This window comes from Erpetoichthys calabaricus, chromosome 18 (assembly GCF_900747795.2).
Source record: "Erpetoichthys calabaricus chromosome 18, fErpCal1.3, whole genome shotgun sequence".
Classification (NCBI taxonomy): Eukaryota; Metazoa; Chordata; class Cladistia; order Polypteriformes; family Polypteridae; genus Erpetoichthys; species Erpetoichthys calabaricus.
The window spans coordinates 8,926,145-8,940,357 of NC_041411.2; the positions used below are offsets into that span (position 1 = coordinate 8,926,145).

General features: G+C 50.7%; 1 protein-coding gene across 1 annotated transcript in view; it reads left to right on the plus strand.

Annotated features, from left to right (window-relative positions):
• LOC114668709 (transmembrane protein 132C-like) overlaps positions 1–14,213 on the plus strand; it is a 470,067-nt gene that overhangs the window by 412,925 nt on the left and 42,929 nt on the right. Inside the window, exon 4 of the mRNA XM_028824610.2 lies at positions 11,793–11,979. Coding sequence (XP_028680443.1) covers positions 11,793–11,979 — 187 coding nt within the window. The remainder of the gene's footprint in view (positions 1–11,792; positions 11,980–14,213) is intronic.

A 14,213-nucleotide genomic window follows, 5' to 3' on the forward strand; every position in this document is an offset into this window, starting at 1 on the left:
GGCACTCCATCTCTCGGCAGCATTCCCATAAAGCCCGTCTGTTATTTGGAGGCCCTTTGCTCGCCTCGTTTCCATTTTTATACTTCCCGCCTCTTAAGCCGACTCTCAGTGTGCCTCCTAAGCCTTTACCCCTCCTCGTGTGTCGCACACTAGCACTTCCTCTTTTGATTGTGTCACCAAAGACAAACTGACCAATCCCTGCAAAGCCAAATAAAGTAATCCCGCCCAACCTAAAGTGACCAATCAGATTGCTCTGCGGAACTGGACACTCACACACACTCACACACACACTCACACTGACCTGCGCGCTTTAGTATAGAGCTGACTGTTGGCATGGAGGCGCTTGGGCTGCTATCACACAGCACCCTCTGCTGGTCATTTCCATTACTGTCACCCCTGATGCTCAGTCTGCCAATTAAATGTCTCCAGTTGGCACCAATGCCACCTTGCATTTCTAAGCTAACGGCAGTGACAGAAGATTTGTACACAGCCAGGGGGTGTGTGGAGGGTGCGCAGGCGCGGGCACGGGCGCAGCATAATGCCCTAGGTGTGCGTGCGTAGAAATATTTTGAGTTTATTTCCGAAGGACTCCTACGGTGTCAGAGTGATCTTCTGAGCGGTGCATCCTGTTTACTTGCAAATAGCGGCGCTGTGCAGAATATTGATTGAAATTTTCTAAATTCACATGAAGCATAACACTAAACTGAAAACTCATTAGGCAGACAATCAGGTCAGATGTATCTATTCTACTGTGAAGAAAGTCGCCGGCGCCCGCTCCGTGTTTTTTTCCTTTTATTGCTGTTTTGCTGACAGTTGCTTTGAGGTAATTTTATTGCGGTTTGCACAGAAGAAGGAAGAAGACAAAAAAAAAATCAGACGGGGTTCAAAAGGGCACACATCGTGGCAAAAGGAGACGGCTGGACCCTAAAGTGAGATGTGGGGTGGGTGACTGGCCAGGAAAGCAGTTGGCACTCATGTTGACCGTTCACCCGTCACCGACCTGTGGGTCACTAAGCTTCACCCCACCAGCTTGAAGTTTGAGGGGCTAAGGCAGAGCCGATGTCCCACAGCTGACGCTTGGCACTGTATACAGGTGAGGGGTGCCCATTCCAGGGTTAACCCGCTTGTTAGTGAAAGGCGTGGTTGAGACGTCCCAGCGACTCCGTGAAAGTGGTGCGAGAATGTGGCAAGGACAGCTAAAGGTGCGTTCTCCAGCACAGCTTCTGTTTGTGAAGCCTCCACCGATGGCCTTCCCCCACACTTGGAGAAGTTCAGGGGCTTACGGTGAACATGAAAAGTCCTCACCCCCTTTATCTTGTCATGCAGCACTGAATCACAGCCGGTCTAATGTGGCAAATGTGACAAAACAGAAGAAGACCCTTTAATGTCAAAGTGAGAGCAGATCTCTGCAAAGTGGGCTACATCTCGGTCATTCCAACAGAGGGTGCACCACAAAGAGTTGTAGAAAGAAAATGCACTGTGTTTGCCATTCCAACAGATGGAGCATCACAAACATCAACACTGCTTGCATGAACCCCATACAAAATTGTATTTAACAGAGATATATGCATTACATTTGTAATTCCAACAGATGGTGCATCATAAACAACAACCCTGCTACCACAAACCCCATACCAAATTGTATATAACAGATATATATGCATTGCATTTGTCATTCCAACAGGTGGTGCATCACAAGCATCAACACTGCTTACACGAACCCCTTACCAAATGGCATATAACAGAGATACAGGCATTGCATTTGTAATTCCAACAGATGGTGCATCACAAACATTTGTGGTAATAAAATGCATTGCATTCCAGGTAAACCAATCATGATTAAGAATGGAAAGAGGAGGGCAGAGCTGTGCAGATCTGCTAGGGCCGGCCATCCACAGAAACTGATGAAGACGAGTGAAGAAGCTGGAGCAGTTTGCTGAGGGAGAGTGGGCTGGACGACCTGTGGAGAGGTGCCCACGTCTCATGGTGCAAACTGTACAGGTTGTGCCACCAGATACGCAGTCCAGGGTCCCATCACTGTTGTCCGTGCCATTTCCATTTGTGTTTGGATTTGAAATGTTCTGATGATTCTGAAGCAGAGTCTCGAGTTACTGTAAGTATGGAATAAACACAATGACAGGTGACAATGACAAGTTATGTCAGAGACAGTGGTGGGTTTCTCGTGGAGGGGGCACCAAACAAATTTGTCCACCTCAAAATGTGACAACCCGAGAGGGGGTGAAGTGTTTCAGTCGCTGCTGTGAATGACTTGGTCTTTTTGGACCACCTTTTGTCCCGGAATCCCCTGGCGGGATGTCACCCCTTTCTTCGCTCTTGAAGGACCTCCTCGTTCATTGCCAGGTTGTGTGTCGGCGTGACTTGGGGTTGACTCTGTGCTCGCACTCCCGTCCCCACAGGGTTCCTAGGATGCCTTTGACCCGGGAGACAGACCTACTGTCATTTGTGAGACCCCCAGTGACTCAGCAGTGAGCCCAATAATCCAAATGCCTTGGAATTTCAGACACATGTGAATCCTCAGTGGGCGCTGCAGGGCGCTGTTTGATGTTTTGGCGGGGGGCGCGTGTGTGTGTGCAGCTGTTCCGTGTGTCCTGCATGCTCTGCTGCGGCTTATTGGTTCCGACGGCAGCAGCCCGTGTCCCGGGGGGCCGCTGGATCTCGCCGTGTGCGATGTGGCGTCTCTTTCGCTTTCCCGCTGAGACTAACCTGTTTCGTTTTTTTTTTTGCACCTCCAGGCTATATTTAAACTCGGGGCTCTGGAGGACGCCTTCGGGATTTGAACGCCATCAGCCTGGATTTGTCGTGCTCTGCGCGTAGGCCGCTGCCTGCTCTCGATTGTCTTATCAGCGCTACGGCGGGTAACGAGCTAATGTCTGTCCAATGTTAATATTAACAATCCCAGAGAGCTCCATTCATTCTCTCTACTCCTGATTGTCTCAGAATTCTAATTAAAATGTTTTTCGACATTTTTTTTTTTTTGGTGCGCCTGCTCTTTTCCCGTCTGCCTGGTTAGTCGTCGGACATATCTGCGTTCTGTTTTCCCCGGATGGCCCGCTGCCACACCGTGTGGTGACACCCGAGTATTGCTGTCGTCAGGAAGGTGGCTATGTCCCATCAGGGCCGCCGTTCAGCGGTTTGTCCCTGCGGATTACGGTATTTCATTTTCCGTTGTGTCCTTCTCCCAGGTGAGTCCCACGCTAGAAGGGGGACACCGGACACCCCCTGGAATCAGGAGTTCATTCCGTTTGTTTTCCTGAAGGAGAAATCAAGGAGCTGGGCGTTTGTACACGTGGAGAGTTTAACGGCAAGTGTCATACGTCACTAGGAAGTAAAAAAAATAATAAAAGATAACACGGTTCAGTAAACCCTCGCTGTCCGCGGATTCGCTTATCCACTTCAATGAAAGTCGTGCCCCTCCATGGCGATGTGGAATTCTGAGTCGCATTGTGCAGGTTGACAAGTGGCAGTTCTGTGAGGCCCTTAGACGGATCAACGTGTGTCTACCTGGTGCCAAGAAAGGTGGGTAAGCTGTTGGACACCATTTGGCAGGGTGGTCGGGGCTTGCAGTTGTTCCCCACTTATGAGGAATTCCCGGTAAGCTCAATGCCCATCGCAGCGACCCATTGGAATGGTGTGAAAGCTGGGGGGGGGGTTTGCAAAAGCCCCACACAAACTCACCAAGACAGCCCCGGGTGCAAATACATTTCCCAAATCCCTCACAATGCGCACCAAAGCACAAGTTCAATCCCCTCCAAACTCCGCCCTGCTGCTCCTCCAGTTGAGTGTCCCCCCCACCCCCCAGCGCAGCCCCTGTTATTGAGGGTCCGGGAGCACTCAGGTGACTTTGGGGTTAGGAGAAAGCTAGGGAGGTCTTCCCCTGACAGCGCCCCCTATCGTCCAAAAGGGATTCCCAACTCTGGACTCTGACTCCCAGTGTAGCCCATGGGGGGGGGGGGGGTCGGGGTCAGGGGGGGGCACTGCCACCTATTAAAGTTGAGGTGTTGAACGTGCCGTGCTCTCCTGCCAGTTCTTGTACTCTTCAGGTATCCCACCTAGCACGGGGATCATAAGGCATCCTGACTGGGTATAGCCCCCCATTTAGTCCAGCCTTCCATTATGGCATCCCAGCGGGGTAAGGACTCCACCTCCGCCCTGGGCGTCCTCTGAGGTATCCGTACCTGCTTTAGTGAGTTCTTTGGATCGGCTCATGGTTCTGATCAATAAGAAGAAGAAGAAGAATTCTTTACGTTTATATAGCGCCTTCAGTGAGTGTGGAGCCAATTCTCTTCACCCACTTGGATGAGGCGACGGCAGCCATTTTTACACTCGCCACACATGAGCTGTTAGGTGATGAAGGGGTGAGAAGAGGCAGTCAGATACAGGGGGCAGACTGACTAGGCCCACTAGGGTGGGCAGTTTAGTCAGGACATCAGGATACCCCCAGCTTTTTATAAAGGATGCCCTTTTATGAGCACAGAGAGTCAGGACCTCGGTATCACGTCTCATCTGATGTACTCTGCCATATTTACTGTAGAGCACAGTGTCACTGCACTGGTGGCATTGGGGTCCACACACAGAACACCGGGTAAGTGCCCCTGCTGGCCTCGCCAGCACCAAAACAAGCTTTTCCTAGCTGGTCTCAGATCCAAGTACTGGCCGGGCCTGAACGGGCTTAGTCAGCTGCAGGTTGATGACTTGTTCTGAAGTGCTGGTGGTCCGGCTGCTGATTCTCTGGTGGTGCGCCCTTGACTGCAGACGAAGTGACCTCGTAATAAGGTCTCCAATAGTAAGTCTATGCAGCGATCGTTATCAAGCCTCGAGGGGCGACCTGAGCTGGCGGTCTATCAAAAATGTCCATAAGAGGGGGGATAACCGTTAAACCCTGGCGAGTCACAGAGAAGGCAAATTTGTAATCTATAAAATAAATAAGTTAGATAGATAGATAGTTGAAGATAGATAGATAAATAGATAGATACTTTATTAATCCCAAGGGGAAATTCACATACTCCAGCAGAGCACAGCAGGGGCTGCCTGAAAAGACAAACGAGTCCCGATCACAAACGCAGGGGGTCTTAAAATCCAGTAAGTCACACACTCAATAAACACAGCAGGACTTGCCGCCACCACAAGTGCATTCAATGAACCGCAAGGGACTGCAGGTTTTCCTCGGCCTTTATAGAGCTGTGGGTAGACCCTTGACAGTGATGGGCAGGTGGCGCCACCTTCTGGGGAACCACCCATGAGACACACCAAACATAAGAGAAGATAGATAGAAAGTAAAGGACACGTAGCACCATAAGGGAATCAGAAACGAGGAATGAAAGCGGCAATTGAACCCCAGCCTGGGGGCCGGCAGCTACCACCCATTACCCGTTGTTAAACATTTTCATGTGAATGCTTCCCGTCTTTGAGGGTGACTTTGGTTTTCCCTCGCTTGTATTCAGTGACCCAACATTGAAATGCTCCATTTTTGTCAAAAGCAAAGCAAATTTATCATAATAAGGAATTGTGATTATTGTGTCGTCACCACTGAGCCCCCCAAAGCCAAGCTGGCCAATCAGCTTACTGTGAGTTACCGACACACACACACACACACACAGTAGGGTTTGTCCAGATGTTGTATGTAGCGCCTTTCTCAAGTGAGTTCACTGCTGTCTTCCTTGTTCTTACAGCCGAGAAGGTCAGCAGAATGTGCGGCGAGTGTCACTTGTCATTCAAGCATGTGACGGGATTCAGGAAATGTTTGGAGTTTCGACGTGGAGGGGTTTTCACCGTGGGGCCCTTCCCACATTTCCTTACTTGGCTTACAGTCCTTTTGGTTTTTCCCATTGGAGCTCAGAGTTGCACGTTGGTGTCAGGAGTGGGATTTGAACCCACGACCTCAGGGTTTGAAGTCCAAAGCCGTACCCACGACGCCACACTGCCCTGCACACTACTGGAACACTTTGCAGTCCAGATGAGACAATGCGGTGCCGTACAGCCCCCCCCACCCCCCCAACCCAAAAAACACCCAGGGTGGTCAGCTCAAAGCAGGTGGGGGGGGGGGCACGGCCAGGGTTTGTTTCTGCAGGACCCCCAAGCTCTCCCTCCCCCGTTTGTTCCTTTAATTTTCTTACTCCTGTACGTCAGTATCGGTGACAGTCCTTCGTAAATGATGATCCCATTATTCAAACGCGGAGAGCGCCGCTTCCTTCTGGGGATGTGATCCGTGTTTCCAATGAGTCAGAACAATGAAATAAATAAAAGATGAGCTCCAGTCGCAAGGAGCTGAGATCTTCGAGGGCAGAAAAGCAATATTTTAAGATGATCCCTTGCAGGAAATGGGCTTTCGAATGAGCAGGATGTAAAATATTTCCCTCCAATGCAAACATTTGATATGTGAATGTGAGGCTAATGGCGCCTTTGGACACGGCAGACGCTGCTTGATACGTCCATACGGCGACTTGTGTCTTTAAAAACGTGAAACGGATGAAAACATCCTGACGCACTCCAAGAACGGGATCGTCGGCGGTCTGACTTTTCTTTTTGCTTTCTGACAGAACACGTCTGAAATTTTATTCAAGTGTCGCTGTCTGCTTCAGTGAGGGTCTCAAACCAGGGACCACTTACTTGGTTTGTTTTTTTTGCCCCAGAAGCTTTAGGGTGCCCTAAATTATTCAAGGTGCCCTTCTGAACAGACGTGTCACTACAGTGTGGCATTTTCCTACCCAAGAAAGTGAAGCTGGTGGGTTCAGCTCTCCATCTATCATGTACTATGGATTCAGAGAGTATGGAGACCCCACTTCACATTCGCCAATTGTGCCCATCCATCTGTGCTCATTAACCCGTACTGACAACGTGAACACAAGATTAGACAAGATTACACATTTATTAAAAAATCGCATTCAGACCCTAATTCAGTTCAGGTCTTCATGGCTACGTCTCTACTAGCTTTACACGCCTGGATTTGGGCAGTTGATCGCATTCTTCAAGGCCGATCCCCTCATGCCAGTGAGCAATCCATGAGTGGCCATCTACGGGTCCCTCCACACGAGCTCTACGGGGTTTATGGCTGGACCACTCAAAGACTTGCCCCCCAGAGCCACTCCAGCGTTGTATAATGTTGATGCTTTGGCTCATTTTGGTGAACCGTTAGCCTAGTGGGGTCTTCTTCAAGGACCACCTGGTATGTGGCCAGGTCCCCCCCCCCCACAATGGTGCACTGCTTGGTGCTCACCAAACAAACGAGTTGCGTTTTCACCCCTTCAGACCAGAGAATCTGCCCCCTCGCACTCTCACAGTCCTTTAGCGTGTCACACGCCTTTTACTGAAGCAGGGGGGGCTTCCGTCTGGCCGATCGACTGATTGATGGAAAGCTGCTGGGATGGTGCAGTGAAAGTGACCGTTAAGCAAAGGCGGGCAGGCGGAAGTTAATATCGCTTATGACCATCTTAACAAAGAGACCGGGCCATGGAGTGGGCACTGCATTTCTTATCGTCTCTGCAGAATACCCGCTTCCCACCAAGCCCACCATTATCTAATGGCCATCACCTGACCAAAACTTGCCAGCATTCCTCCTTACCCCATGCAGGTGCCTGAGATTAATTGATCGATCCATTTCAGTTGGAATCAGGAGGACCCCCCCCCCACATAAGATACATTGGGGGGGTGCGCTTCTATGAATAGCTGCCTGTCACACAAGTGCCCCTCAAGGCTAACATTTTAACCATTGTCCCCTAAGACAACAGAACACACTTTCCTTAGCGGGCCATCGCCTCACGTTGCTTATGGAGAAGTCAAGCAAGCGGCCTTGAGTCGATGAGCTCTTCGTCTTGAACTCTGACGTGACTAACTCACCCGACTCGTTTTGCTTTCATCTAATTGAAGATGCATTGATCCATAAACGTCATTTTTCTATACGAGCAGCTTATCCAATACTAATAATACTTTCTACTCGTCAATGCCAAAGGTTAATCACTCAGGCTAATTCCACAAAAATGGTCGTCCTTCAGACAGGATTCTCCATCTCAGCAAAGGACTTGTGAAGCTCAGAATGACCACTGAGTTTTTGGTAACCCCAAAACCCCCCCCACCCCCCCCGAATATAATTACTCAATTTGGCAGGATGTCCCACGCCCCTCGATTTGTAATCAGAACAGGGGGTTCAAAATACAAGCTTGTGAGCCTTTTCCCCCCCTAACCAGAGTACCGTAGTTTCTGTTTTTGTTCCAAAGCTTAGAACACTGTGTGCCACCATCTTTAATAGTGTCGAGTAGACTCACCCTCTAGGAAGAGTCCTGTGGTTCCATTTCCCAATTCTTGGGGCCGCTGTGCTGCCGGGACTCGCTCAAAGCTTTACAAATGGATTTGTCCCCCTCGCCCACAACCACCCCAACCACAGGTTGGATCGTGGAGGTATGCAGAGAGTCCCTTGGCCTTTGATGGTTTTGGTTTGTGTGAATTGCGGGGCCTTCTGCCCGCCGCGCCACGTGTGCCTTCCTAAACGACCTGCCAGTCAAGTTCTGGACGCGTCCCAAGGAGAATTAAAGCAAACAAGGGTGCAAATTACCACAATTTGGAGCCCCCTGCCGCAAAGGGTCTGGAAAATTCTAGAAGCGAGAGGTTTCAGCTTTTGATTTTTCATAAATTTGCAGGCCTTTCTGGTCACCTGTTGTCACTTTGGGTTTCTGAGTGTAGATTGATGGGCAAAAATGGCACATGTCTCTGTTTACAAATGAAATCTAGTGTGCCCAAAGAGAAGGGGGCGCGAGGGTGGTCCTTGTTACTCCACCGCCACATCATTGACCGCGTGCAGTCATCCTTTCATATCGGCTCATCCTCCACAGCGGATGGGTGTTGAGTTCAGCCGGCCTTTCGTCTTTGCACATCCCGTCTGGGATCAGATAATTGCTGACTGTGTAGCAAATGTCCCACCCTAATTTCCACAGCTGTGACTGCTAATTATGTTACAGAAATTCTAAAATGGTGACGATGTGCCTCCTTAGGCTGGCACATTATTACAGGGTCTCCCGGATGTTTGGAGCTATAAATAACAAAACCCTTTCAAAAGAAGCGGCGCAGACGGCTTGAAGCGGCCCCCTCAGTTCCGTCTGGTCGTTCCACCTCCACTGTCTCTTTCCCGTCTATCAGTCGTCCCACTTACCAGTCGACTTTCTTCCTCCAAACGTGACTGAGCGTCATGCAGATGAAGTCTTACTTGAATGACGGCGGCTGTGGCTGGCGCAGTGAAGGTGTGGATCCTGCATATGACAACATTTTTCAGATCACAAAGGTCTACACTCGCTTCCAAAACATCACCTCTGATTTAGAATCAGAACAGGGGGCTTCAAAACACAAGCTTGTAAGCCTTTTCTCCCCTAACCAGAGTACAGAAGTTTCTGTTATTGTTCCAAAGCTGGAACACTGCGTTGCCACCATCTTTAATAGTGCTGCACTCGTGACGTCCCACAGTTTGCTGCGTGAATCATGTGAAATGACGGCGCCCATGAAAATAACATTACCATAAAAGAGGAATCAGCCTGCTGCAGTATATACAAGTCATGTGAAAAAGTAAGGACACCCCATGGATAGCATTGACGTTTCTAACGTAACCTGCAACCTAAGATCTTCATGCAGACCGTGCCTACAGATGAAGGTTATCTCCCTGAACAAATGACACACAAAATGGCCGTGGTGCACTCTGTCTTAGTTAACAGAAATACAGGTGTGTCACCTGGACATAGTAAGACCACCCCTACATTTATCACCACCTCAAGCCAATACAGTTAGAGTAGGGCGTTCCAGGTGATATGTCGATGATTAGAACCTCCTTCGGCAGTCTGCAGATGGGCAGATATGCTGTTGACGTGTGTGGAGTCATCATGCCAAGATCTAAAGAGCTCTCTCGGGTTCTCCGAAAGAAGCTTGTAGACACCCAGGAGTCTGGCAAGGCATTTAAAAAATCGGTGGGTCCACTGTGAGGAGAATCATCTGCAAGTGAGCGCTAGATTTGAAGGGGCTGCTAATTTGTGCAGGACTGGCCGGCCCAGCAAATTCATCCCAAGAGCTGACCGTTGGATACTCAATGCAACAGCTAGTGTCTACAGTCAGAAAGTGACCTGCATGTGAGGTGCACCAGGAAGAAAACCATAAAGAACCTTGGAGCCTAAGATGACAGTTTGCCTGTGAACATCTAGGCAGAGGCCAGGCCATCAGGAACAGTGAGCTCTGGACAGAGGAATCAGAGAGAAGAGTTGTCTGGCCACAGTAACAGTAGACATGTTTGACAGCATTTCAGGAGAAGAACCTCATACTAGCTGTGAGGTAGTGGCGGTGGACTTGTTCTGGTTTGGGGTTGCTTTGTGGCCTCAGGTCCAGGGCAGTTTACCGTCATCGAGTCAACTATGAATTCCTCATTCTATCAAAGGAGAATGTGAGGCCACCTGTCCAACAAAGTTAAATGGACCTTCCACCACGATAATGATCACCAAGCACACTAGCAAATCCACCAAGGAGAAATGGAGGGTTATGGACTGGGCGAGTCCCCACTGGATCTGAATCCCATGCCAGAAGACACCTTGCATGGAGGGCCGGACCGAGTCAAAGTCGGAGAGGGCAAAAGAGCTACAAGAACACATTTCTACTAAAGGGGTGGGCTTATTTTTTGCCCCCTCCCCTGGTAGAGCATTCCATCTACCGGTATTTGTGTTGACTGTCGGACGTCCCCTGTGCTTTAATTCACGTCTGTCACCTTTACCAGACGGTGCTGCTTGCTTTGTAGACCCCGCTGTTTGCCACCTCCAAAAACGGGTGCACTTACTTTCTCACAGGACGGCTTTAAGTGCTGCTCTTTATCACACAGGCTCTTTCTCCTTCGGTTGTACCTTTTCAATTCCAAACTATTTTGTTTTTCCCATGTCACACTTCTTCCTGACTTATTTTTCCGCCTTTCCAGTTGACCTTCCGTCCACTTTTTCCCGCTTTGCTGTCATTCGTCAGTAAGGGTGGGTGCCGAAGTACAGGACACTGTGAGCCCACCAAAAGCCTAAGCAAGCCGAATGAGGCGCATCGTGCGGTCTGGTGGGCTTATCGTGAATTCATCTTGGCAAGATAAGTACCTGCTGAATCCTCCTTGCCTGCGTGACGAATGGATCGAGGGTCTCGGCGAAGACAATACATTCCTACGCAGCCTTTGTGGTCTCCATACCAGTTAAGCAGCAGAGTCGATACGGATTAACAAGTGAAGGGGGCAATGGAGACGCCACACACACACAGACACACACAGACTCGGTTGTGTAGACATTTGGGCCAGTCGGGGGGGCGACATTTGGGGGGCCACTACACTCGGGACGGGCTCACTCCCACAGTCTTCAGTGTGCAGATTTGTTGTGTTGGCACAGGTGGAGGGTCTCGGCACCCCGTGTCAGATGTCTGTTCTTAATGTCTAATGAAGGTTTGAGGACCTGCTTTTTATTTATAGCGCCTTTCATCGTATCTTTACGCGACGGATGAGCCTCGCTATGAACTGGTGTCCGGTGTCTTCTTTTTCTTTGCCCCTCTGCATGGGAGGTCACAGGGACATGTGGACAACAGAGGTGAATGTCGAATTTAACAAGCGCACAAGCCAATCCCCCCCCAGAAGGGTCCGGGGGTTGAGTTGTTTTTTTTTTTGGTTTTTTTTTTGCAGGTCCCTAAAGGTCTACTTGGTTAACTTTACACTCCATGTGACAAAGCATGGTGGTCTTCCAGAGCGTTTCTCCCCCAGGTCTCCTGAAACCGTCTTGTGTTTTGTTTAGGGCCGATGCCTCGCTGACGGAGATTGTGCAGATGGATTTTGAAGTGGACGCCTTTGCCGACTTCTTGGGGACCAAGTCTATCCAGTGGCAGGCAGAGTACCCGAGCACCGGGACCCTGAGCGAAGAGGCGGAGACGGAGATTCACGTGGTGCACAAAGATCTGGGGAGCATCGTCCCGCTGGCCATGGTGAGAACCCCTTGTCGACTTTCTCAAAGCGATTCTTTACCACCCCCTCGGAAACAGGGGCAAGCCACTGGGGAGACCCCTCTGGCCCCCTATTACAGGGTCCACCTCTCAGCCGGTTTGTTTTACTGCAGCCACTTGGAGGGCTTGTTAATGGACGCCTTTTGGTTGGTTGTGGTGTCCCCCTTAGAAGTGAAAGCTGAGCACCAGGGGGTGAGCGTCTGTCAGGTGACATTTAGACGCGAATCGAGAGGTGGGACTCCTTCACTCATTCTTCAATCAGCTGGCAGTTTTGACATGAGTAGAGCAAGGCCCACCCCGCCACACGTGACGTTAGTTCTCAGCAAGGACCCCCCTCTGACACACCTGATGTTACGAGGGACATTCAGAAAGTTTCCGTACTTTTTTTTTTTAACTCTGTTTGTTAAGAATTTCAAACACAAATGACTTCACTTTTCTGCAGAGTCACCTTCATTGGCGATGCCATTTTCCCAGTGTCGTACCAACTTTTTAATGCCCATTTACTACTCCTCCTGACTTCACCGTTTCCAACAAAAATACGAAAGTGCGGAAACTTTTTGAACGTACCTCATAGTTCTCAGCAAGGACCCCCAGTGCCACACTTGATGTTGGCTCTCACCTGTGGTGCCCCCTCTGCCACACCTGATGTTGGCTCTCACCTGTGGTGCCCCCCCTCTTGCACACTTGATGTTGGCTCTCACCTGTGGTGCCCCCATCTGCCACACTTGATGATGGCTCTCATCTGTGGTGCCCCCTTATTCCACACCTGATGTTGGCTGTCACCGGTGGTGCCCACCCTCTGCCACACTTGATGTTGGCTCTCACCTGTGGTGCCCCCCTCTGCCACACTTGATGTTGGATCTCACCTGTGGTGCCCCCTCTGCCACACCTGATGTTGGCTCTCACCTGTGGTGCCCACCCTCTGCCTCACCTGATGTTGGCTCCCACCTGTGGTGCCCACCCTCTGCCACACTTGATGTTGGCTCTCACCTGTGGTGCCCACCCTCTGCCACACTTGATGTTGGCTCTCACCTGTGGTGTCCCCCTCTGCCACACTTGATGTTGCCCTTCACCTGTGGTGCCCCCCCCTCCTCTGCCACACTTGATGTTGGCTCTCACCTGTGGTGCCCCCTTATTCCACACCTGATATTGGCTCTCACCTGTGGTGCCCCCCTCTTGCACACTTGATGTTGGCTCTCACCTGTGGTGCCCCCCTCTTGCACACTTGATGTTGGCTCTCACCTGTGGTGCCCCCCCTCTGCCACACTTGATGATGGCTCTCACCTGTGGTGCCCCCCTCTGCCACACTTGATGTTGGCTCTCACCTGTGGTGCCCCCCTCTGCCACACTTGATGATGGCTTTCATCTGTGGTGCCCCCTTATTCCACACCTGATGTTGGCTGTCACCGGTGGTGCCCCCCTCTGCCACACTTGATGTTGGATCTCACCTGTGGTGCCCCCTCTGCCACACCTGATGTTGGCTCTCACCTGTGGTGCCCCCTTATTCCACACCTGATGTTGGCTCTCACCTGTGGTGCCCCCTCTGCCACACCTGATGTTGGCTCTCACCTGTGGTGCCCCCCTCTGCCACACTTGATGTTGGCTCTCACCTGTGGTGCCCCCCTCTGCCACACTTGATGATGGCTTTCATCTGTGGTGCCCCCTTATTCCACACCTGATGTTGGCTGTCACCGGTGGTGCCCCCCTCTGCCACACTTGATGTTGGATCTCACCTGTGGTGCCCCCTCTGCCACACCTGATGTTGGCTCTCACCTGTGGTGCCCCCTTATTCCACACCTGATGTTGGCTCTCACCTGTGGTGCCCCCTCTGCCACACTTGATGTTGGCTCTCACCTGTGGTGCCCCCTGGCTTCATTTGTCCTGTCCTCGTCCTTCTTCACGTTGTCGTCATTTGGACCTCCAAACATCCTGAAGAGCTGTCATACGCCACACAAGTTGGCCAGGGCCACCAAGCATCTGTCTGAGAGCAGCATCTCCCTACCTGACCCGATCCCCAACTTCTACCTGCAGGCTTCGGCTTACACAGGGCCGAAACAAAAAGAATAATAATTGGGGAGCTGGCGAGAGAGGCTGAGGTATCTCTAAAAAACGCCTCGGACGGGAGAGGAGCCATACAAGTGGTGGCTGGTAAAGACAACCTGAATAAAGAGTCTTAAAAGATTAAAGCAAAATGAGGCAACAAAGCATACGAGTCC